Raw genomic sequence first — 22,147 nt, forward strand, 5'->3', positions numbered from 1 at the left:
CTGAAAACTTTTCAGAGTGGACAGACATTTAGACCGGTAGTAATGAAAAATTTGCCGGACCGAATGGATTTTTGTCGGACAGAAAATTACCCTATTCGCTTGAGACAGATACTACCAGTACGATTAGGTAGCTTACTTTGTTTGTGAATGTGATGGATTTGAAATGGAAGGGAACAAACGCTTCGGGTTTTATATACTTTTATTACGGAAGTATGTCAAATGATGACTCTAAATTCAAAAGTGTGGCTCTTAAAACTCTTGTCGGTCCACGCCAAATTTTTTTACCGGTCCAGACAAATTTTCCCGGTCATGACCGATCGGATCGACAGATTCATTCAGTGGTGACTGTATAATTACAGTCACTGCTAAATCTGTACCAGAACTAAATGTCAAATTAAATAAGAGCATGGAACATGTTTTATTGTGGTTCAGGTGACATATATGAAAAAAAAAAATCAATGCTTATAACAACTAGACAAAAACGTGCAAAAATTCCAAAAAAACTGAACAGCCATTAAAAGTTATGTTCAATGGGGACATTTTAGATAATGTACAAACAAAAAACTATAAGGTGTATACGTTAATGAAAATCTTAGCTGGAATGACTATGTGCAGAATTTGAAAAAAGAATTAACAATAAACTTTTCCTTCTATCCAAACTAAAACGGCACTTAACATTGGAAACAAGGGCACTGTTTTATAATACACATTTACTACCACATCTGGATCACTGCTGCATTATATGGAGCAGCTGTGCACAACTAGAAAATATAGACAAATTCCAAAAACGTGGAGCAGAAATCATTCTCGATATCCCAGATAAAGAAGCCAAGAAACAATATATCCAACAACTGAACTACTGAAGAACCTAAAATGGCAAACAATCTATGAAAGGATAGAATTTAAGAAAGCAACATTAGTTCTTAAAGCTTAAATAGACTTTCACCTAAATACATCAAAGACTTACTGGGAATTACAACTATAGACACTCTGCAAGCAGAATCACCCGATCAAATAATAAGGGAAATATCTATTTACCAGTTGGCAGACATAAAGTCATACTATATGTAACTAAAGGCCCAGTATGGACCTCGATTAAAATATGGAACTCCCTACACTCTGAAATCAAAAAAACCCAAAGACTTGTATACTTTTAAAATATTGTTTTTAAAAAAACAAAAATTAATCTTAAGTATTTACTTTTAAGTCATGTAGCTCTAGGATTTTTACTAACATATAATGTCTTCTGTCTTATTATTTTTGTTCTTCAAACTTCATTTTACCTCATTGTCATTTTAATTTCATAACTTATTCATTTTTTATTCATTAGCACAATATTTCATTTTAACCCCCTAGAGGGCCATGTGTAGGCTAATTGTGAGCACTTAACATGTTTTCGCCTCTTTAAATAAAGTTTATTATTATTATTATTATTACTATTATTATTATTATTATTATTATTATTATTATTACTCTGATTCAGAGGTGATACTCCTATTGTCACTTGTGTGCACATGTATTTCTCGATTTAAGAGAGGTTACATTAACCGGGCAAATATTTGAACGTCTTGGTAAAACTGTATTCTCATGGGGCAGGAGTATATCTAACACACCACTCGTCTTGTCTGGAGGAGCTGAAGCCATGTTGACTCGTGTCCTGGCTGGGAATCTGAAGCGTGTAGCTATTATTCCTCGTGGAGCTACACCGACGCCAAAGAAGGTAAAAAGGCAAACAGCTGGCGGTGAGACACATTCCCAGGAACAATAGTCCCAACTGTGAAAATTAAATAAAAGACATATATTTATTTACCACGCCGAGTTTTCACCATTATCACACTATAAATCAAAGTATTGGAACTATTGTTGTTTCTTACAATAAGATTTTTACAGTAGTCGGTAGTCAACACCAAGCTTTGAAAAAGTAATTTAAACCCACTATTTGTTTTGCAGTTGTTCGTGATTTGCATCGTGTCGCCATGTGGAGATTTGATTACTTAATTTAACTCTATATTACCTGATATATAACAATGTCGGTTCCCATACTTACCCAGAATGGGTCACTTTCCAGGCTGTACTTATACCAGGCGAATATTGGATACTCAACAAAGGTGAACAAAAATCCGATACCAATTTGTATTCCATAGGTCTTCCCAAAATGTTCTTTTGGAAACCTATAATTTGAATGTTTTAATGGCATTATACCGTGTAAATATTGCTTTTTTTAAACCAAAGAAGCTTACTGGAAAGGTGGAAATACATGCTCGTAGACGGAGTCACCAAATCTATACTTACGCGGAAGCTATATAGGTCATATTTGTGGCGTAACTCCCGGTTTTCAACATAGAATGAAACAAAATGGCCACAAACTGCAACTCGATAATGGGGATGATGCACGCAATGGAGGCGATGAATCCTGCCAAAACTGTGAGGAAAAATGGAACCACGAAGCATCGCTCTTTTTCTGAAATATGCATGTATAATGGTATCAGTACATGAATAATATACGTGTTTCTCCAATACCATGTCTATACTGTATTAGTATATCGCATTTTTTACTAATGTGAAGATAATCGGTATATATATTACTCATAAATGGTCTTGAGTAGGCTCCAATTGTCAGGGAATACAGATGCACTTTCTCTCTATACGAAGAGTGTCATTTCCGTTGCTGTCAACAAAAATCATGAAATATCCAGTGTCATTTCTCCCATTATGTTGTGTAGGCGGGTCGATTCAGTTTGATCATAATGCATAGAGACTATAAGATGAGAGAACAAAAGTTGCCACTGTTGTCTCAGAGGGTTTATGATATAGCATGGCATTTCAACTTTGATGCAGATAATCTCTTTCAAAGTTAAATGATTTACGATTTTACTCTGACGTCTAAATCCCGTTGTTGGCTTTATTGAAATTAATATATTGAAGTAATCGTTAGACAGCGACGGCTCACAAAACCATGGCAACACCATATGGAAAATAGCCACAGAAGCTACTATTTTTAAATTGTTACGATACACGATGAACATCCGCTGCAGCTATAACCTGAAATCGTGTATATGATCTTAAAAAAAGGAAACAAGCCACATCTCGACTAGGTAATATCACATTCATGTTATTTACCGTATGTGGTTGCCCTGGAAACAAGTTTATCCAACATCAAACCAGTCAGCAAGGCCCAGAACAGAGAACCCACTTGGAACCAGGAATACACGTCTGTATACGTACTTACTGAAATGCAATTAGAACTAGTATGGATAGATTCACGTTGTCTTTTGTGTAAAGATGGCGAAAATTAAAGGACACAAGAAAGATAGAAAGAGATGCATGCGTTGCACGTTAAACATGTTTATGCAGCAAACAGGTTACAGTGATAATATACGTGTAAACCAATTACCTTTATCTTTGACATTATTTCCATAGTAATTGATTATTGCGTAAAAACTGCCTTGATATGTGACAATGAGGGTATTTTGGCACAAAAACCACAGCATCAAGACCCAAAATGCTGGGAGTTTGAGGATCAGTAGCGTGTCATGTAGAAAACAGTTGTTAGCACTTTCGCCATTTTCCTTGCTTAGGGAGTTTTCTATTTCGCACGATATCTGCTCAATTCCGTCGACTTGCATTTCTGTAGGATTGGTATTATTCTTATGTTGACAACTGGTTGCTTTATTAAAATCATGATGCCCAATAATTTCATCGGCTTCTTCCCGAGTGACATCTCCATCTGCTTTCACTTTACTTGTTAACTCTGGAGTGATATTTCCAATGAAACGAACACCACACTTTTGTTCTGTACTTTCATCATCAAGTTTGTATGCTGTCTTTGGCAAACTTTGCTCTAAAACTTGATTATTATCAATCGTTTCATTTGTTGCTGGTACATTCAAGTCAGGTTGGTCGGCGTTTCTACAAGTATTGGTGTTGGGTTTAGATGATTTTTCAGTAACACCCTGCCGCTTGCGTATCTTAAAGCAACAATCTTTGTCAATGTTGTTCCCGTCGTCATCTTGTCTAGGTGGAAGGGTGATTGTGTTGACAGAAGACAGAAAAAGTATGATAGCGGCAAAGGTGAACATGCACGTTTTATACGAAACTCCGGTCTGGTACGCCATCTGCAATTGGATAAATAACGTGCTATTTGAAAAATGTAGTTTATTCTAGATATATTAAAAATTGCAAAATTCCAAATACGTATGAGTTTATATAGTATGGGGACCGTTAAATACCAACAACAGCACTGATATGAATGATAAATTGTAACGTTTATGGTACTTTATATGGCGTTGCGGACATTTTTGTTTTGAAAAATCTTTCAGGAAGGTTACTTTTGTCTTCAAAGATAAGTGTCCGTAACTACTAGTTGTCACTAGATGAATTAGTTTATGCCATATCAAACAGGTAATTACCGATGCGTTCGTCAGGTTTTAAGGGACAAAGCAAACACGTTTAACATTACCTTTAACAGAATAGGAGCAAAACCACTGACGTCCATGGCACCGGAAATCAGACAAATGAGTGTTGACCTTAGCTTAGGAAATAGTACAGCCACTTGGACGTCAGTTACTGCCAGCTGGATGCTTCCAAGCAGGTGAAATACAGCCCCAGGGAATAACAGCCATTCTGTTCCTATAAAGAATATTAAATGCCTCGATCTTGATTATAGCCTCAATTCTCCAGGAATTAATAATTTAATAACTTCATTTTGGTTTTCTGGTCATTATATACAGAAGTTTATTTACATGAACTGAAACAAATTTTGAAAAAACCTATAACCCTGAGGACATCAGACCAATACAGTGTATCACTGATCATAGATCGATGCTTATTGGAAGTTATTACTTATTTCTAACGGTTTCCTTGGGACGCCACCTTTTCATGTGGCAAGTTAGTCATTTTTAAATGATTCATTTCTGGTTTATTCCGTGCCAGGTAGACTTTTTCTGGAAGAATGAATAAACTTCCCCTACTAACGAATCTGTGCTCTACCACTCACTGCGCTTGGAATCGATGTTTTATAGCATTTCTAATCTAAAATATTACTGGGCCGTTTAAACTGCCTTGTTTCATTATACATCTCAGAAGGAAATATCGACATAAAGCACTACATGTATGATTTGCCTGACTTGTTAAGGACATTTAAACGCGGATTGTGTATTTCTTAATATGATGAAACTGAATATGTATACTATATTAAAATTGTTTTTGCCTCAAAAGAACTCACATAAATGGAAAAAATAGTTATAAGTAAATGGAAAAAATTGCCGATTAAAGTGTGTTCAAAATACAATACATTCAAGTAGACTATTTAAAGATTATCCTGTCGTTTTCTCACCTATTTGCTGAATCTATACCATTGAGTTTGTCTTTTATCTGCGTCATCCCAGATAGCAAGAAGGCGTAAGGCCGACCAGTACACTGGGCCAACGTCGGGCCAGCAACAGTGCCGGCGTCGGGCCGACGTCCGTGCTCATCGGCCATCTGTTGGCCCGACGTCGGCCCAACGTCGTTTTGCCGACCAGCTGACGTTAGCCCGATGGTGGGCCGACGTTGGCCCGATGGTGGGTAATGGTTGGCCCGATGGTGGCCCAGCATCAGGGTTATGACGTTGGGCCGACGTTGGCCCATTGTAATTATACCAACCAGCTTATTGGCCCTGCATAAGCCCAAAATTAACTATTTTATTTTAAAGTAAGTGATTAACTTTACGAAATTATAAGCAAAAACAACAACAATAACAATTTCCATCTGTCTGCAACACAAAATATATTCTTTATTATATCATAGTACATATAAACCGAGCATCAGTGGAGCGTGGATTCCCTGTAACGTATAAAACCACTCCTAATAGTTTCTTACACGACTCAAATAAGTTCAACATGCCAAGGGATAAACTGAATAAATCACTCAATCAGCCATAAAAGAGCTTTAGACTGCTAGTTCCTTCCTTTAATTTTTTGTTCAGAAATTTAACCTATTATTGTGACCTTCTTTTCTACTCCATTGATATACAGCATAGAATGCTAGCAGAGAAATCCATTCAAATATCATCTTTCATGCAAAATTAAACAATGCCTTTTGGTAATTCCCCTAGTTATACTACTTGAAACTATATACTGACATTTGGTTGGCTTTTGTGGCAAAAAATTGACTTCGTATGCATCTTTAAAGGTCTCTATAGCTTTTTTAAAGGTCTCTGCATCTATAAGTCACCAATTTCGGGCTAAGGCCCTTCAGCCTGACGCATTCTTCTTTTTCTGCCCCATTCTCGGTCTCCAGCTGTCCTAAACCATTTCTTAATTGTTTCTGTTATTTCTGCATCCGTGACCGTTTGACAAACTTTGTTTTTCCTTACTACAGCTGAAAGAGAAGCAAAACAATTAAGATTTTTTTCAATTATCATTATTAGTATCATTAACTTCAATCCCAATTAATAACTGAAATAAAATTGAAGACAAGGTTTTCACCATCATTAAAATACATTTCCTTGAAAAGAAAGGAGATTGTCTGAACATTAATCAAGAGCATGTAAGAGGCAAAACAAGCATTTAATTTGGAGGCTATTCCAACTATATATGTATTTTGACTACGTATTTCCACATTCATACAACTTACTTTCAATCAATGCTCTTGTATTCGAAGTTGCCCGAATGCCAATTTCCCGCCCTTTCCCGTCCAATTAATCTGTGTTGCAACTTCATTTGTCATAATATGTAATAAAATATTCCTTGTTGTTCCTGTTGGATTACCACCCCCGATGGTTTGCAAGATTCCTACCTGCAAGAGGAAAATTATAGCATTTTATCTGAAGTCCTTAGAGTTAATAAAAAAATTGGAAAATTTCCTTTTCATTTGTATTTTTTTTTTCAGATAAAATTGTGACAATTTTCTACACACAAGCTACAAAAAAACATTTCCACATAGTATAAGAACCATTATATTCTTTGTATGTTCTTGAAAATTCTTGCTACACCAAGAAAAGTTATTATATTAAAATAAAACCATGTATGTATATTTACCATGTTCTTGAACTCTTGTTCCTCCTTCAAAGAGTTTTCAAAATCAATAAGTGCATTTGTTGTTTTTAGCAGGAAAAATGAAGATGGTAATTCCACTGATGCTGTATTTTCCACGCATTTTTTTTTTTTTTTTTTTTTTGAGCCAGCATTTTATGGATAAGTGTGGTGTTCACCTTTACTTGCTCTTTTACTTCTTCTAGAAGTGTTATCATTTTGCTAAAAAAATGCTAAAAAAAATACATGCATTAGTTATACAATTGAAGTGTAAACTAAAAGTTTTGGCATATGTATTAGTAGGCTACTTATTTAATTGCTACAAAAATAGAAGTTGCAAATGTAATTTTGAAGAATTATCATCACTTTTATAACATTCTGGCACTCAATTAACTTATGTTTATTTACTTTCTACCTTTAATTAGAAAAAATATATGCAAAACTTATGACATGTATGCTTACTTGTTGATCTATTTTCAAAAAGGCTTTGTCCAGTTGGGGGGTTAGGCAAATTGATTCTTTTTTGGGTCCTGTCTGTTTTGGTTATGGTTGGAAGTTCCTCTTCCTCATCCGACACATCTGACTCTGACTCTGACTCATAACGAGGATTTGGTCTGTTAAAAGAAAGAAGAATGTGAAGTCATAGAATACAGGTAAGTAGAAGTATGCAAATGGGGATCAGGGCTTCAGATGTTTATATGGCAAAATTATTTGCACTATTTTAAGCATTTTTGTACATTATTTGGGTCTGCAATTTATCAGCTAGGTGTTGAATAAATGCAGTATATATCAGTACTAGTACTATAGCTTTGTTTTAGGTATTGTTTTAAATGTAACTGATATTTAGAATATAATATTTCCCCAATAATGAACGTTTTATTTCATTGAATATTTTTTATCCTATTTCAAATGAAACATGTAGATTGCTATAGTTGAGCCTTCTTTGAGGTGTTCTCATCAAGCACAATCATATCCTCTTGTGTGCAGTCGTTTTTTTGTAAATGGAGGATAAAAAGTTTACTTTTCCACATTGCCTTCATTTACAAATAACGACTGCTAGTCATTCCGTGGTATTGGAACTGGGTAAGTATTTTAAAATGATGTGTTATTTATGTGCCTGACATTTTCCTAAAAACTGAGGCTCAGGCGTATACACATTAAAAAGCTGTACGAAATCTAGTAGCAAATAAGATGAAGAAAGCTATGCATTTTCAAATACCAAAGTCTGTTCCAGTTTACAGAATGAGTATGTGAGTAGTCTGCATGAAAACCAGGCTAAACTTGCAAGTTATCAAAAATAATCTTGTTCATCTCGTAGATCAAAAATTAACTGACAAGTTGTTGAAAGATAACTTGAAAGCATTGTGTAAATGGTATTGTAACATTAAGTGAATGTTTACTGCCTGGTATTTGGTGCTCCATTTAATTTTAGAAATCAAGTTAATTACATATATTGTAAATTATAATGTGCCAAAGTGTCAACAATTGTTGAATTTATAGTCTTAATTTCTTGATATTGAACCTAAAAACTGAAACGACATCTACAAATAGACTGTAAATTCTATTCTGAATTAGCACAGAACATAAGTAATCCATGTGTAGATATTAGATATGTGATATTGGCTAATATTTTAACACATTTCTTACCTCTTCTTTCTTTTACTCCTCTGAGAAGCTGGAATGATCTCCTCATTTTCTGTTACAAGGTCTGATTCATACTGGGCGACATTCAGCTTCCTCCTAACTTTGTCAAAGTCATCTGCAAAATAAAATTAATGAATCGACATTGAAATGTCACATTTTGGACTGAAACATGTGAATATGTGTAGCATGCACATTAGTTCTAGATGTTCGAAACATATGATAGAATGCCTAATAGTAGAAAATAATGCTCACCCTGTTCATATAAAATCCTCACAGTATACTTCTTCCACGAGGATCTGTCCGGGATAAGATGGGCCTTTATGGCAGGCTGTACACTCTTCTCTCTTGAAATGGGAGGCCAGAACGCATATTTTCTATCCTCTGATAGCCATTTATGTGACACAATAGCTATGACACAATCGTCTGCGAATTCGACCAGGAGAAAGGCCATTTTTCTAGAATAATTATATTTAAATCAATTAAGTTATAAATTTGAAAGCCAAAACCATGTGCTTCCTTGCTACTGATGTTTTCACAAAGAGTTGAGTCTATATAAGAAACAGCAGTATTCTGTAATTTACCAACACATTTAGGGCTGTGATTAGCATGTAAGGCTTAAAATCCTAAAAAGATAATATGATGAGATAATAAAAGTACACAGGGTCATTGATGTTGATCTAAGTGTACTAATTCACGGATAGATGATCTCAACAATGTCTTTTATTCATTTATTTATTTTTTTTTTTTTTTTTAACTTGGATGGAATGTTGGATAGAAAATTATTCACACATGAACCAACATGATTTGTTGCAAAACAATAGTGCCTCACTAGAAAAAGAAAACTTGGAAAAAAAAAAAATATATATATATATTGGCATGGATGTCTACCATACTGCATCTGTGTATGGGATTGCAATGTGTTTGTGGTGGTATGGCAGAAGAACACATTTTGCTTCTACTTCAGAAATGGAGGCAATATGAAGGGTGACATCCAGGCCAAACACTTTGCCAATTCCCAGAAGAGTTGATAGGAGAGGACTATCAAAAAAATCTACAAAATGTTTAAAAGACTTAAAACAATATAGTACCGATATTTCGCCAGTACTATAAATGAAGAACATACATCTTTTGGGGGCCTAAAAGATTTATTCGTATATTCTTATTTTCCAGTTACAATGCATTCTCTTTTATCCTATAGATCATCATTCCAATGTCATGATGTATCACAAAGTCTTTCTCCTACATTACCTTATTTGGTAATGTAATAATTCCTCAGCTCTTACACAATGTCTATGATTATCCCTTTTTCCATAACTTTCCATCATTACGTCATTACCAAACTATAATCATTCTCTTATTAGGCAATGGTATGTTACTTGACCTTAGGTCGCCATTTCTATTAATACAGATTTTTCATTGTATCATCCTGAAGGAATGATAACTATACTCCCTTATTCTTTTGTTATTATAGAACAACACATGCACTCTTTAACTCTCTTACTTACACTATTTAACCTCTTAACAAATGTATATTGTATTAGTTATGAAAGGTACAATGTATTCATTACAATCACAACTTTGTATCTGTACTTTTTTAAAATCATTTTCATTACGATATACACCCTCTCTTCAAATAAATTCGTCCTCGAATTCCCTTTTTTTATTACGATATACATTCTCTCTATTTTATTGAATGTAGAAGCGCAAGCATTGCATAACTAAAAAAAAAAACTATTTAAAAATTTTTAAAATACTGTTGTTAGACTTTATAATATGGTATAATATAGATATATATAGTTATTTAGTTGACATGAAACAATTAATATATTAGAAAGGATAAATACTACTAATCAAATTTTGCGATACGCGTGGATGCGTAATGTGTTTTCCTTTATTGTCTTTAATGTGCGGCCTAAGAATACACATGCTGAACTTTATTAATAATTTTGTGTAATTTTAACATGTAATTCTCTTATTATGGCTCTGACACATTTTTATAATATATCTTCTTAAATACACTATGTTGGATTATAGGGTCATGACTCCTTTTCGAATATACAGCCATCATCACCAACATTGTGACCAGCACATTGTCCGTGGTGAAAATCTGCATTTCGTTTGTTATTATCATCCATACTGTAGTGTTTTCCTTTATGGTTGTGAATAACCACTATTTATAATACATTTACGTACATCCACAATTTGTTGATATTCAAAAACAATAATTCCTTTCAAATTTTATATTTGTTGTTCCATGTCATCTTGCTTTCTAAAATAGAAATTAGTTCCACTACATTAATTTGCATGCAATTTAGTCTACTGCTAATAATATATTGTTATAAAGTGTATAAAGTCTAAGGTAACAACAATATACTTACCTGTATATTATTTAATAGTAATTCTTAACATATTACACAATATGTCAATGACATTTAAATCATTAACCATTTGTCAAGGATATAATGTTTTATAATTTTAATAATTAAATTAAAGTTCATTCAATGAAAATAATGTTTATTCTGCATCATTTACAACAAAATAAACGTATAGTCCGTGTTTGTGACTATTCTTGTGAATAAATGTCCACAGTTTCCTGTATATTCACTAATATTCAATTGGAAATCTCCACTAATATTTCCATTATAAATCATTCATAAATGTCAATCAAATATGAAATTATGTCATATTCATTCACTGAATAATTCATTGTGACTATATTAATAATATGATATACGTATATGTATATACATTAAAAGTCAATGTTCATTTGTTCCAACATTTTGTCTCTGGAACAGAGTTCATTACATTTCATGTAAAATCAGTTCATCTCATTTCAGTGTCATATGTCCATCTGAATTTATTAATTAATGGTACATTCCATACATTTAAACACATTTAACATAAAAAATATTTCTAAATACAAACTGTCGTACACACATCATGAATGCAATTGCTATGCTCCGTAATTTTACTATGCCGTTCTTTTAAAATTTGATGGTTTGAAAATATCAAGTTATACTTAAGATTCTATGTTCGATCCGGTGCACGTTGGTGGACAATATCGAATGTAGGATAACATTCCAGCATGTTTAATGGCTAAAAATTTGTAAAATTCGCGATCAATAATTTTGTTTAATTGTATTGCTTTTATAAACGAAATCGGAACACGTGCTGGTAGCTGTATTGTCTGACCAGTTACGTAGTTTGTTATCACCAAATCGTGCCAATCAATCAATAAATTTGATCTAATTTTACCTTCAATTTGTAAAATATCAGAGATCTGCGTCATATGAAAATGCCAGGAATGAGGACTTCCATTCAGTTGAATAATAGGAATAGTAATGCATCGTTGGTCATTGGCAATTTCTAAAATAAGAAGTGCCTTGTGGAAGATGCATAATTTCTTAATAATTTTATCTCGTATCCAAACTATAGCCAAAATTACACAAACACATGCAATTAGAAATGTTATGAAGGAATATGGATCATCACAAGTTGTTTGTACTTCATAATTAATTTTTGTAGTTGTACCCAATATCCATGTTGGTACAGTTGGCATCGCTTCACCTGTATTAACATTTTTAAGGGTCATCACTGTTAGCGTTAAAATGCGAATCTTGATACATAAGTAGATCACAACGAGCATAATTGCACTCGAAACTGCTAAGGAAATCCAAACTAAAGATTGTTTTGAATTTGATGGAAGCAAAATCTCATTTGCTGCAATAGCATCTGCCATTGAAGAATACATTCTTTTATTGTGTTTTGCTGCTTGAGCTAGTTTTCTTAAATTCAAATGATCTTTCATATCCTGCGCTAAAAATTTCGAAAAATCTTGTTGGTACATGTGTAATCTGGAAGAATTAGTATCAAGGGGTTGAGAAAAGAAATCATTACTTCCTATTTGTGATATTTCTTTGTTGGAATAAAAATATTGCAGTAAACCAAGATTAACAGGGTGCAATTTTGTAATTGATGTATCATTCTTGCAATCATAAACACGCGGAGGCAAATAAAAACTATCTAAGGTTAAACCGCAAAAACATGAGTAATGTATCACACAATATTGACAGCCTGGTTGGGAAGTAGTACTTGTAGGGCACTCCACTGTTATATCAGTGATATTATATAACAACAATTTTCCTATTGATAATTCGCGCACGTTGGGTTGAACGACATTATGCAGAAAACGGAAATTACAAGTTTCAGTAATAACGTCTGACAAGTCAAAAAATAATGCTGTAACACAGGAGAAATGCGTCGCAGTCCTGAAAGGATACACGAAAGGACATAATTTGACATGATCTCCATGACATTTCTTCCAGGTAGGATTATTCATGGGAAAATAATGTTGTTTATCGTGAGAAATAGCCAAATATTTTGGTAGATCCAGTATTTGTGAAGCGTGGTTTGTAGATTGATTTAAAGGAACGGGGAATGTTTTTACTTCATAAACATCTAATGTATGGGGATAAGCAGAAATAGGAATTTGTAGGTTAATGAATAATGAATTTTTGTGTTTTCCATATGTAAACTGTCCTTCCTTGAAATAATATTTAGGATTTGAATAAATAACATGTAGCGGATTGATCGTTTTCTGTGCTTCCTTTTCAATTTGATTAATGATCTGTTTTAAATGCTCTTGGGAAACCAACAATGGCGATAATTGCCCTTTTGTCAACTGTAAACATCCTAACAATACGTTGTTAAACGCAAACATTAATTGAGAATTTGCCATATTTTCATGCATAAATATTCTTGATAAATGGAATACAATACTCCTTGCCGTATCACTTTGCTGTAATTGTGAACGTAATTGTTTTGATAAATTATAATTACGAACAACGGCCTTTTTCATGTTTTCCATTCTGTGGTCTACGTTGTGCATAAACGAGGATAATTCGTGTCCTTGTACTTCAAACCTTTTTTCGTTTGTTTTTATAAACAGCTTAACATATTTACGTAGTTCATCTACATCTGATTCACTTGATACTCCAAACAAATTTTTAAAGAAATTTCCCAATGGTAACAATGATCTTTGAGAACGGGACTGATCTTTCATTTCAATATCAGGTAACATATCATATATTGCATTTAAAGTGATGTTTAAATCGTGTACCGTCTGACTTTTCATTGACATCAAGGTTTCCAGGCCCTTGTGAATGTAATAATAACAATACATATACTCTTGATTAGGACAAGGTGACTTAATATTCTCTACTTCATGCAATCTAGGTAAATCTAACTTGAATGTATGTTTCCAATATCCAACTCCGGTAATCATTCTAGTAATTGGTTTAAATTCTACACCATAATTAATACGCTGTTCTGCTACACTCACTGTAACTGTCAACATACAAATGGTGATGAGAATCTTCATAACCAGTCCATTAAAGTTCAGGATTTTAGGGAATATGCAGAAATTGGTCAACCGTGGCTCATCTAGAGAAAGATAAGAAATATTTGATAGTAAGAGAAAGTAGGTGAAAGTTTGCGCATAGCCTTAGTTAATCATATCTAAATTATCCCTAAAATTTTCTTCTCAATTAACTTTAATGAGATTTAAATAAAATTTCGTCTATTAATCATACATTCTTTTCTATATTTACTAACTATTCTTTACTTTTCTTCTTTCTTTTTCGTTGACCTTGTAATGTTCTGTTTATGTGAAAATCTCGTTTTAACGCATCTGATATATTTTCTTCTGGTTCCCATGTAGGCGTTTTGTAATTTTTCCATTTCACTTTGTAATGTCTTTTCTTGTTGATGTTTTTACAACATAATAACCTTTCAACTTCATACCATTCGTCTTCATTCACATCATTTGTTTGGGCTTGCTCTTTATCATTCGATGCGTTTTGTGATTCACTGTCCTTTGCTAACACTTCTTGGGTTATCTTATTTTCTTCACTTTTGCTCTCACTAACTTTTCTATAGCGTGTATAATCTCTAGGGTCATAGTACTGTTTTAATCTATTTGCATGAACAGGAGATGATAATTCTTTATGAGTTGTGCAGTCTCTCAGAATATATGTATAACCTGTCGATAACACTTTTGTTATGTAATAAGGACCTTTATATTTCACATGCAATTTTGAACTCAATCCTTTTGGTGTCAAAGGTGTGTATACCCACACTCTATCTCCTATTCTAAATGTTGGTACCTTCGTTTTTTTATCATAATTCTTTTTATAAACTTTCTGTGCTGTTTCTTTGTTTTTCGTGGCAATTTCCCTAGCTATCTCTAAATTTTCTTGTAGTTCTTTAATATATTGATGCATATTCTGTACAGGTTTATCTTCAGCTAAGATATCTGTCGCTTATACTCTTCAGTCTCCCCTCCTTGTCAGGGGCGCAACCTAGGCTGAGTACCTTTCCCACTAGCTCACTTACTAGCTCATTCGTTTTCAGTTTGCTAGGGCCTGACTGTACATTGAGCTGAGCGCGGCTGCTTTTCTTAAGTCTTACTGCCTTCTGCGACCCAACCGGCCGGTGACCCAGTCGATAGCGATCACTCAATCCCGTAGAGCTTACCAAGCTCCCAGGGAGCAACCGACGGTCTGATCCCGGTCCCACTGCCATGGGTTATCGGAACTTTGACCGTTTTCACCAGCCTTGCCTGTTCACCACCGTGTTGGAACATCAACATCGCGTGGCTAGGTGAGGACTGTCGTCCCCGTACCACTCAGTGAACTTCACACTGAGCCGACTAGACGGTACCACAGTATCCTGTTAATTCAGGATTCGAGACACAGTGGGCCTTCAGTCTTCTCCCACAGCACTATAACACCTCTTTAATGTGCCCCTAGAGCCTTGCGACTCCACTGCCGCCTGTTTTAGACAGAGCTTCGGGGAGCCTATCCCCCTCGCCTATCTAAAGGTGTACGCATTTCTTTTCCAAAAACTAAATAATATGGTGAATATTTAGTAGATTGTGTACACGGTGTCATTCTCAATGCCATCATTACTCCAGGTAATATATCAGGCCAATTCATTTGGTCTTTCTCACAGTATGCTCTCAACGTTTGCGCAATAATAGAATTTGTTCTCTCACATACGGCATTTGTTTGAGGATGCCATGCACTCGTATGATACCGTTTTATGTGAAACAATTTGCATAAAGATTGAATTATCAAGGATAGGAAATTCTTTCCGCGATCTGAAATCAAATATTTCGGACACCCGTAACGTGTAAATACATCACGGTAAAGTGCCATTGCAATTTCTTTTGCTTCCTGTGTTTTCAAAGGAATTGCTTCAGAAAAATTTGAAAAAGCGCACGAAACTAACAAGATGTATTTGTAACCTTCTTCAGACTTTGTCAACGGACCAAGGATATCCATATGAAGTCTTTCAAACACATTTGTTATTGGCAATGGATTCAATGGTGCTGGTGCATCTTTCCGCAATTTCTTTACTTTTTGGCAAGTTTCACAAGATTTAACGTATTCTTGCACATCTCTAAACATTGCTTTCCAGAAATATTTATTTCTAATTGATGCGAATGTTCTATCACAACCTTGGTGAGCACCTGCTGCGAGCGAATCATGATATTCATACAATATATCACATCTTAAATCTGTTGGAACAGCTAGCTGTTTTATGATTCTCAAATTTTCTGTTTTCCCTTTTGTCCTTGGTTGGTAAAGGTGATATAATATACCGTCAATCATGACGTACTGCTCAGATTCTGCAATTATCTTTCGCATTTGTTTTAAGTCATTTGGTAATTCACTATGTTCTAAATAATTTATTATATCACTAAAGTCAGGACATTCTTGCTGTTGTTGTTTCAATCTATCTTTTTCATTTTCAATTTCTACGTCAATAGCAAATATCTGACTATTTCCATTCTCATTTTGTCTATTTACATTTTCTGTTTCTGTTGCTACATATAACCTAGCTTGCACCCAACCACTGTTTTGACACTTCTGTCTGCTTATATCATCCACGACATGTACACAATCTTTGTTTTGTAAACAATTGTCTTCATCATATTCGCGTCTTGATAGAGCATCAGCTGGGTTTGTTTTTCCAGCTCTGTGTTCAATTTCAAAATCGAGGCCCTGTAATTTCAATGCCCATCTTATCAATCTACCTGTGGAATGTTTCAACGTTTGTAACCACGTAATGGCTTTGTTATCTGTGAAAACTTTGAAATGATTATTAGCCAAATACGATTCAAACTGCTTTATTCCTTCTACTACTGCTAAACATTCTAATTCATGTATTGAGTAATTCTTTTCTGCGTTGTTTAAAGATCTGCCACCGTAGGCAATAACTCTTTCTCGGTTATTTTCATCCTTTTGACCTAAAATAAAACCGATTGCTTTAATAGATGCATCTGTGGTTAATATGAATTCTTTTGTCATATCCGGATATACTAAGATGGGTGGTGACACAAGTAAGTCTTTCAATTGTTGAAATGCTGACTGACATTCTTGATTCCATTCAAATTGAACATTTGTTCTCAATAATTTGTTTAAAGGTTCAGTTATTTTACTGAAGTCTTTAATAAATCTCCTATAAAAATTACACAATCCTAGATAACTTCTCACATCTTTTGTACTTTTTGGAACAGGAAAAGATTTCACTGCCTCTAACTTTTTATCGTCTGGTTTGATACCATCTTTTCTAATCACATGCCCTAAGTATTCAACTTCTTGCGTTGCAAATTTACATTTACTTGGTTTCAGTTTTAGGTTGGCCTCACGTAACTTTTTGAACACTAAATCCAAATGATTCAAATGATCTTCAAACGTTTTGCTCATTACCAATATATCATCGATATATATCAGAACATTTTTCCAATTCATATCTTTGAACAGGTCATTCATAAGAGCTTGTAGACTAACACCTGCATTCCTGAGTCCAAATGGTAATTTAAGAAATTGAAAATGTCCATGGTGTGTAATAAATGCAGTTTTGTGTTTTGTTTTGGGATCTAATTTTAATTGCCAATATGCTCCTGCCATGTCTAACGAACTGAAATATTCAGGTTTTGCACTTCCAATTGCATCAAAAACGTCCTCTAAACGAGGTAATGGCCAATGCATAGGCACTGTAACTTTGTTCAGCTTTCTATAATCGATTGCAAATCTGTACTCGTTCGTTTTCTTTTTCACTAAAACTACAGGAGAACTATATGCACTCATACTTTCTTCTATAATCCCATGTTTCAACATTTCGTCAACTTGTCTTACAATCTCTTCTTTTAATTTTGGAGATGTTCGGTAAAACGTTTGTTTAATGGGAATATCATTTTCTGTCTGGATATAATGTTCATATCTGCTGGCCGTGCCTAACTCTGACATGTCTTTGGCAAAAACGTCACGATTTCGACCAATCAATAATCTGAGTTGTTCTTTTTGATTTTCATTCAAATTAGAATTTATGATATCTATTCTCAGTTCTTCTGTATTTTTAAGTGCTATCTCTTTAGATATATTCTGATCTTTGTTTTCATTTTGTGTCCCAATTTCTTCCAACACACTTACACTATGTGCCTCTACAGAGCACGCTTTAGCTAGGACTGTTTTGCTTGGTAATATTATATTTTCATCTGTTGGGTTCAAGATTTGATAACATGATCGATTTTTATCCACTGTTACCAAACATTTAGATCCTAAGATGTTTCTTTTACATGCTAACTGATTGACTGGCTCTAACAATGCTGTATGTACACACGAAGCATGCGAGATTTTCACTGGAATTAAACATTCTGATTTTGCTGGAATGGTCTCTTTTCTAATGGATCTAACAAATCCAATATTTGGAGGATTGTATAAAGGTAATTCTAAGTTGTACTCAGGTAGAGTAAAACCGTCAAAACCGACATCTATTTTGACATTGTGTTTTTTTAGAAAATCCATGCCTATGATCAATTTTCGAGGTAATATACGTAAAATACAAAATTCGTGATTGATAACTACATCGCCGAAACAAAGGGGTAATTCTATCAAGCCAAGAACCTTTTGAACAGAACCATTTATTCCTGAAACTTCTTTTATATTTGATGATTTGTAAAATTTTGAATCCTTTTTGTTAATTGAACTCAAAAATTGTTCTGACACACATGAAATCACAGCGCCAGTGTCTACCAATGCATCAACGTGCATTTTCGAAATTTTGATTGATAATAGATTGTGCATTTGATGATTTTCAACATTTGAAAATTTGACGCATTCGTTTTCTTTTTCGTTCTTCTTATAATCTAGTCATTTATTGGCACGTGCGTAATAACAAATTTTAGAAATATGCCCAACACGGTTGCACACGAAGCATTTCAAATTTCTAGCATAGCAATTTCTTCGAAGATGCGTGTACTTACCGCAACTCAAGCACATTGGGAATCCCTGCTCTTCTGAACGTTGACCTGATCGTGGGCCAGATTGTTTGTTTTCACGGTGCATGCTGTCTTGAAAATCGCCTCTCCTCCGATTTCCGATGTAGCGGTTGCGCGTACGATAAAATGCACCTGTCTGCTGTCTTCTCGGTTGCATAGGAGTCTGCGTCTCTCTTTGGGACGTCCCCATGATGTGCACCTCTGCAGGGCGAGTGGCGTTGATTACCTGGCTCATCTGTGCGCCGAGAGCATCTATTTTGGCTGTCACCTCCATGAGGTCCACGTTCTGCTTTATGCTGGAGGGCTGTACCGCATTCTCAGCTAACCTTGCCTGTGACATCAGTTGGTCTAGGTCACGTGGCTCCTGTTGTACAACAAAGGGACGGATCTGTGGCAATAGACCGTTCACAATTGCTGTTAACGTGATTTTTTCATCGAGTTGTGCCAGTTTGGCGTCATGTCTCATGGATGCGATGTAATTTTGAACGGGTTCCCCCGGCAGTTGCTGCCTCTTAAACAGTTTTGATGTTATAGACCAAGTTTCCGTGTTTCTTGGCCTATATCTGTTAAGAAATTCTTCTTTGAGGTTTCTCCATTCCTGTTTCACTTCCTCGGCCAAAGTTTCGTACCAGTCTAATGCAGCATCAGTGATTAATAGAGGAAAAATTGAAATAATTTGATCGTGATCAAGAGCTTTAAAGTTAATATAGTTCTTGAAATGATCTAACCATCTATCGGCGTCCTCTTGACCGTTTCCTTTAAATTTTTCAGGTGCTAGGCTCCAATCTGAACTCATGTTTTCCAGTGTTTTTATTTTCCTTCCCAAAGTTTTTCTAAATATTTCTGGGCTTTTAAGATATGTTGAGATGGGATCGCCGGGCAATTGGCTATTGTTGTTCTTTTTCGTCGTCGCTGCTGATGTAAATTGGGGACTCGGGGCGGTTGGTGAACTGTTTAATGGTACTGCTATTGATTGTTGGTGGGTCTTTTGTGGTGGGCAAATTGTCTCTGGGAGTTGAATTTTTGAGGTCGTCGTCGTCTGTATCTTCGTCACTGATGACGATAGGTGACTCGGGGCGATTGGAGATGGGTCGGTTTTTGAGGTCGTCGTCGTCTGTTTCTTCGTCACTGATGACGATAGGTGACTCGGGGCGATTGGAGATGGGTCGGTTTGGCCAGGTAACTCTGAAATTTGTGTCGTTATTGTCGTCGGTTTCGGTATCGCTATTGCTGTCGGATTCACTACTGAGGTCAATGATAATGAATACTTTTCGCCTGTCTCTATTTTTGATTCGTATAGTTCGAGATTCGTTGGAACACATTGATCAACAATTGAAAATGCGCTGTTTCCTACTGTTTCTGATTGTGTATTTACGTTAATTTGATGAGTAGTCTGTATTTCTTCGTCGTCAGACGAGTCGCTTGATGAAAGCAAGTTGCGACGTGAAAGTTTGTTTCTCACACACTTTTCTTTGGTTATAGATGGAGCAGGTGAAAAGTTTGGTGTCCTTGTATAAAATTTGATTGTTTGTTTTGGAAGTCTCTCTGATGTCTTACCTTCCAGACCCTCGATTTTCTTCTTTTCTACTGCTTGCCTAGTGTTAGCTGCTGGTGGACTCCAATCTGCTGGATTTTCTCCTTGCATCTAGAGCGTGTAGGTAGCTGGATCGATTTCTTCCACCAGTTATAGTACCGATATTTCGCCAGTACTATAAATGAAGAACATACATCTTTTGGGGGCCTAAAAGATTTATTCGTATATTCTTATTTTCCAGTTACAATGCATTCTCTTTTATCCTATAGATCATCATTCCAATGTCATGATGTATCACAAAGTCTTTCTCCTACATTACCTTATTTGGTAATGTAATAATTCCTCAGCTCTTACACAATGTCTATGATTATCCCTTTTTCCATAACTTTCCATCATTACGTCATTACCAAACTATAATCATTCTCTTATTAGGCAATGGTATGTTACTTGACCTTAGGTCGCCATTTCTATTAATACAGATTTTTCATTGTATCATCCTGAAGGAATGATAACTATACTCCCTTATTCTTTTGTTATTATAGAACAACACATGCACTCTTTAACTCTCTTACTTACACTATTTAACCTCTTAACAAATGTATATTGTATTAGTTATGAAAGGTACAATGTATTCATTACAATCACAACTTTGTATCTGTACTTTTTTAAAATCATTTTCATTACGATAACAATATAAACTGGGGCATTGTCTTCTATACCTTGCTGTTCACACGCATGCAACTATCTCTACAGTTAACATTCAACATGAAATTTTCTGTTTCCACCTTGCAAAACTGTGTGCCTGATTTTAGAGTATCTGGTAAAGGGCCTTTTGCATGACTTTTGGACAAAATTGGATATTTTCTAGAAGGATGTTTTTCTTCTGATGCACAATGCTCAGACAGCCTTCTTACAACTTGTGCTATTGAGAAGGATGGTTTCCGCACCATGCGTTTTAGTTTCTGTAAATAATTTTCAAAAGGAAATGCTGAAATATTATCCAGGCTCCCAAAGTTGTTTGAGAGATGTGTTAACCCATGAACATTGTATACTGCCATTTCTTGTCCATACATTTGCATAAGCTGCTGTACAAAAACTACAAGAAGCTCATTTATCACAGCCATGATAGCCAGAGAAAGACTTAATGTTTTTTATGAAGGCCCGGGCAGGTGTGTCACAGATGAATGAATGAATGGATATGAAAACATGTTTATCATGGCAAAAAAAAATCCACCTTGTATTTGTTTACACTCGTCAATAAAATCCTGTAAATAATCGTCTAAATTATTGGGCTTCGATACCCCAGAGAATAAAGCAAGGAGTAAAGGCTTTTTGTCGGGGAGGTTTACTATTTTGCCTACTAGGGGCCAGAAACTCTGGTTTGTGCTCTTAAATAATGGAAGCCCATCAATATTCAACTGCAAGTTGAATATAAAATCATCGGAAATGCAGTCACCCTGAATTAGACTTGAAATGCTGTTTACAATGCCAAAATAAAAATATTGGCCACCACATTTTTGTATAATCTTATAATGGGTTTTTGTTTTTTTCAGTGTTCTTGGATCTTTAGGTAATTGTGGGTGATACTTAATTAGCATCTTAAGAAGTTCA

General features: G+C 34.9%; 2 protein-coding genes and 2 long non-coding RNA genes across 4 annotated transcripts; all 4 read right to left on the reverse strand.

The window, feature by feature from the left end:
* Window positions 1-1,257: 1,257 nt before the first annotated feature.
* LOC106165945 (uncharacterized) lies at window positions 1,258-4,625 on the reverse strand. Its single transcript, XM_086994447.1, has 6 exons — window positions 4,460-4,625; window positions 3,395-4,115; window positions 3,121-3,228; window positions 2,293-2,461; window positions 2,048-2,171; window positions 1,258-1,774 (listed from the first exon to the last, which is right to left on the reverse strand). The coding sequence occupies exons 1-6, from the start codon at window positions 4,493-4,495 to the stop codon at window positions 1,586-1,588; spliced, it is 1,347 nt and encodes a 448-aa protein (XP_086850573.1). The 5' UTR covers window positions 4,496-4,625; the 3' UTR covers window positions 1,258-1,585.
* A 1,122-nt stretch (window positions 4,626-5,747) lies between these two features.
* On the reverse strand, window positions 5,748-7,229 carry LOC147760531 (uncharacterized). The gene is made up of 3 exons (XR_015330915.1): window positions 7,020-7,229; window positions 6,616-6,777; window positions 5,748-6,360 (listed from the first exon to the last, which is right to left on the reverse strand). It is a non-coding gene; the product is annotated as an uncharacterized LOC147760531 (long non-coding RNA).
* Window positions 7,230-7,235: 6 nt separating this feature from the next.
* On the reverse strand, window positions 7,236-9,728 carry LOC147760532 (uncharacterized). Its single transcript, XM_087018809.1, has 4 exons — window positions 8,910-9,728; window positions 8,661-8,772; window positions 7,476-7,627; window positions 7,236-7,246 (listed from the first exon to the last, which is right to left on the reverse strand). Exons 1-4 carry the CDS (start codon window positions 9,106-9,108, stop codon window positions 7,236-7,238), a joined length of 474 nt encoding a protein of 157 aa, XP_086874935.1. The 5' UTR covers window positions 9,109-9,728.
* Window positions 9,729-13,260: 3,532 nt separating this feature from the next.
* Window positions 13,261-21,227, reverse strand: LOC106171932 (uncharacterized). Its single transcript, XR_015330796.1, has 2 exons — window positions 18,988-21,227; window positions 13,261-14,099 (listed from the first exon to the last, which is right to left on the reverse strand). It is a non-coding gene; the product is annotated as an uncharacterized LOC106171932 (long non-coding RNA).
* Window positions 21,228-22,147: the final 920 nt, after the last annotated feature.

This window comes from Lingula anatina, chromosome 8 (assembly GCF_051362555.1).
Source record: "Lingula anatina isolate TDL-2025a chromosome 8, LinAna3.0, whole genome shotgun sequence".
Classification (NCBI taxonomy): Eukaryota; Metazoa; Brachiopoda; class Lingulata; order Lingulida; family Lingulidae; genus Lingula; species Lingula anatina.

What these genes read in the sequence shown, in the direction of transcription:
- LOC106165945 (XM_086994447.1), bottom strand. Translation starts at nt 4,495, where the DNA reads ATGGACGTCAGTGGTTTTGCTCCTATTCTGTTAAAG. An exon ending in TTGCTCCTATTCTGTTAAAG is followed by an intron (nt 4,116 to 4,459) that starts GTAATGTTAAAC and finishes ATCCAATTGCAG; the next exon opens with ATGGCGTACCAGACCGGAGT. An exon ending in ATGACCTATATAGCTTCCGC is followed by an intron (nt 2,172 to 2,292) that starts GTAAGTATAGAT and finishes TTCAAATTATAG; the next exon opens with GTTTCCAAAAGAACATTTTG.
- LOC147760532 (XM_087018809.1), bottom strand. Translation starts at nt 9,108, where the DNA reads ATGGCCTTTCTCCTGGTCGAATTCGCAGACGATTGTGTCATAGCTATT. An exon ending in GAGGATTTTATATGAACAGG is followed by an intron (nt 8,773 to 8,909) that starts GTGAGCATTATT and finishes TTTATTTTGCAG; the next exon opens with ATGACTTTGACAAAGTTAGG. An exon ending in AGGAGTAAAAGAAAGAAGAG is followed by an intron (nt 7,628 to 8,660) that starts GTAAGAAATGTG and finishes TTCTTTTAACAG; the next exon opens with ACCAAATCCTCGTTATGAGT.